Below are 2,500 nucleotides of genomic sequence, written 5' to 3'. Positions count from 1 at the left end.
CAGAAGATGGGTACACTGTGGTCATAAAGGGATGGACATGGTCAGCAACAATAGGCTGTGGCATTTAAATGATGCTCAATTGGTACTAAGGGGCCCAAAGTGTGCCAAGAAAATATCCCCCACACCATTAGATATTTGCGCTTGTTAATGTCAATTAAAAGAGATGAGGTGGTGTTGCTCTGCCTTGTGGACTGGAGACCTGGCCAGTGGGATTATGATCTCCTCCTGGAAGCCAATTATATCTACACACACACACACACACACACACACACAAATATAATGGCCATAATAATGGGCTTCAGGTCTGAATACATTTGAGGTAATAGCAGTAGCAGTGCAAGCTCAATTCTCCTGTGTGTTACTGCTATGGCTGAGGGACAGACAGACACACACACAGACAGACAGAGAGGGACAGACAGACAGAGGGATGGACGGACAGAGAGACAGACGGACGGACAGACAGACAGACAGACAGACATAGGGATGGACAGACAGAGGGATGGACGGACAGAGGGACAGACAGACATCCCTCCCTCCCTCCCTCCAGACTCACTGGTTCGTAGGGCAGAGGGAGTGACCTCTATCTCGCTGGCTGCCTGGTAGGGCTGGAAGGCCGACATGCTGCTCTGGTTCAGCTCCCCGGCAAACAGGTCCGGGCTCTGGGTCCCCGTGGAGCTGGCGCTGGTACCATCCCCCCCGTGGTGGGGCTCCTGCTCATCATACACGGCCATCAGCTGGAGGAGGAGGGAGGGAGGGAGGGAGGGGAAGAACAGTGAAGATCTGTTAGAATGATAGAGCAGGGTTCTCCCCAAAACTGTAAGAGTGGAGCTGTGAATTTGGCGACGCCACTATGTAAACATTTCAAGGCAAATTAAACTATACATTTAGTCATGACAGAATGATCTTTTTTTTTTTTAAATAGGTTTTTAGGGCATTTCTGCTTTATTGGGATAGACAGTAGAGATTGACAGGGAGGAGGGGTGACATGCAAGATAGGTCGAGGGTCGGAATCAAACCAGGAACCTTGCGATTACGTGGTAAGCGCATTAGCATGCTACACCCTAGCGCCCCAGAGTGACTGTCTTTGATCGCCAACGACTTCGCCGTTAAAAACGCGAAAAAAGGCGTTACGATGTTCCTCGGTGAATTCGGCGTCCTAGCGGGTGTTTTTGCCGCGTATGGACCTGGATAAACGCGAGTCGGGTTCTGATAACGCAATCCAGCGCCACGCTGTTCTAACGTCCCGGGAGCGCCCTGTAGAGGAGAGGGAGGGACCGACTGACAAAGAACATTCTGGTCCAATCCTGATATCAGCTGTTTCCTCTAAGAACTCACACTCACATCGGGTGGTAGTTGAGATCCTGTGTATCCCCTCAACACACACACACCTTCCATGATTCGGGCTTTACATTTTGAACCATGCATTACAGCCATCAATCTGTAGGAACATATCTCTCCCTCTCTTCCCTTGGAATTAATCTCTCTCCCTCTCCCTCCCTCCCTCCCCCCCTCCTTCCTGCCCCCCCCCCCCTCTCTCTCACTCCCCCCCCCCCCCCCCCCCCTTTATCCTATACAGGCCTCCAGCTCCTATCCTATAAAGGCCTTACTGTACATAAAACCAGCACCCCCCCTGCAGTTTATTAAATATAATATTCGGGCCATCAGAAGGCCATGTGTGTGTTCAGCTGTCTGTAGTTACCCTCTCTACGCCGAGAGGAAGGACAACCAGCGCTCACCAGGATGTTAACGGTGCAGTCACGCGCGTGCAGGAACATTAAAAACATACTTCGTATTTCATCTACGTTTATTATACAGGAGAACATATTTCATTCCGTGAGTCATTCAGTCAGTGGGCCCGAAGGTAAAAGACTACTCTGACTCTGCCTCTCTCTCTCTCCCTCTCTCTCTGTCTCTCTCTCTCTTCCCTCCCCCCCTTCCTCCCTCATTCTCTCTCTCCCCTCCCTCCCTCATTCTCTCCCTCCCTCTCTCTTTCCTTCTCTCTCCTCCCTCCCCCGCTCTGCCCCCTCCCTCCCCCTGCCTCGTTCTCTCCCTCCCTCTCTCTTTCCTTCTCTCCCCCTCCCTCCCTCCCTCTTAAACACAGCTAGAGAGCACAGTGGGTGTCTCTAAGGGTCTTTTCCACACGACAGGACTGACCTGAACCATACTGTGCTGACTGGGATATTTACTGTTCACATTGTCCTGTCACTTGGTGTCCAGTGACTATGGTGGATGATGTGTAACCAGGCCAGCCCAGCTCAGCTCAGCTTGGTTCAGCTCTGTCGTGTGAAAAGGGTATACACACTGTATGTCAGATGGAGGTACAGAAGTCTTTTTATGACCATGTGACAGTGCTCTCCTCTACAGTATAGCTGGGGGAGTATAGTTTTTATAGCTGGGAAGTGTAGTTTTTATAGCTGGGGGAGTATAGTTTTTATAGCTGGGAAGTGTAGTTTTTATAGCTGGGGTAGTGTAGTTTTTATAGCTGGGGGAGTGTAGTTTT

The 2,500-nt window shown here is 50.7% G+C and overlaps 1 protein-coding gene across 1 annotated transcript in view; it reads right to left on the bottom strand.

The window, feature by feature from the left end:
* LOC310822008 (partitioning defective 3 homolog) overlaps window positions 1-2,500 on the bottom strand; it is a gene marked incomplete at its 5' end in the record, with an annotated part of 44,686 nt that overhangs the window by 23,228 nt on the left and 18,958 nt on the right. Inside the window, one exon of the mRNA XM_083694297.1 lies at window positions 554-734. Within this exon, the coding sequence (XP_083550423.1) occupies window positions 554-734 (181 nt within the window). The remainder of the gene's footprint in view (window positions 1-553; window positions 735-2,500) is intronic.

The sequence above is a fragment of the Argentina silus genome (assembly GCF_951799395.1).
Source record: "Argentina silus genome assembly, chromosome: 22".
In the NCBI taxonomy this organism is placed as follows: Eukaryota; Metazoa; Chordata; class Actinopteri; order Argentiniformes; family Argentinidae; genus Argentina; species Argentina silus.
Note: the sequence above shows the minus strand (reverse complement) of the source record. Positions and strands in the feature narration are given on the sequence as shown.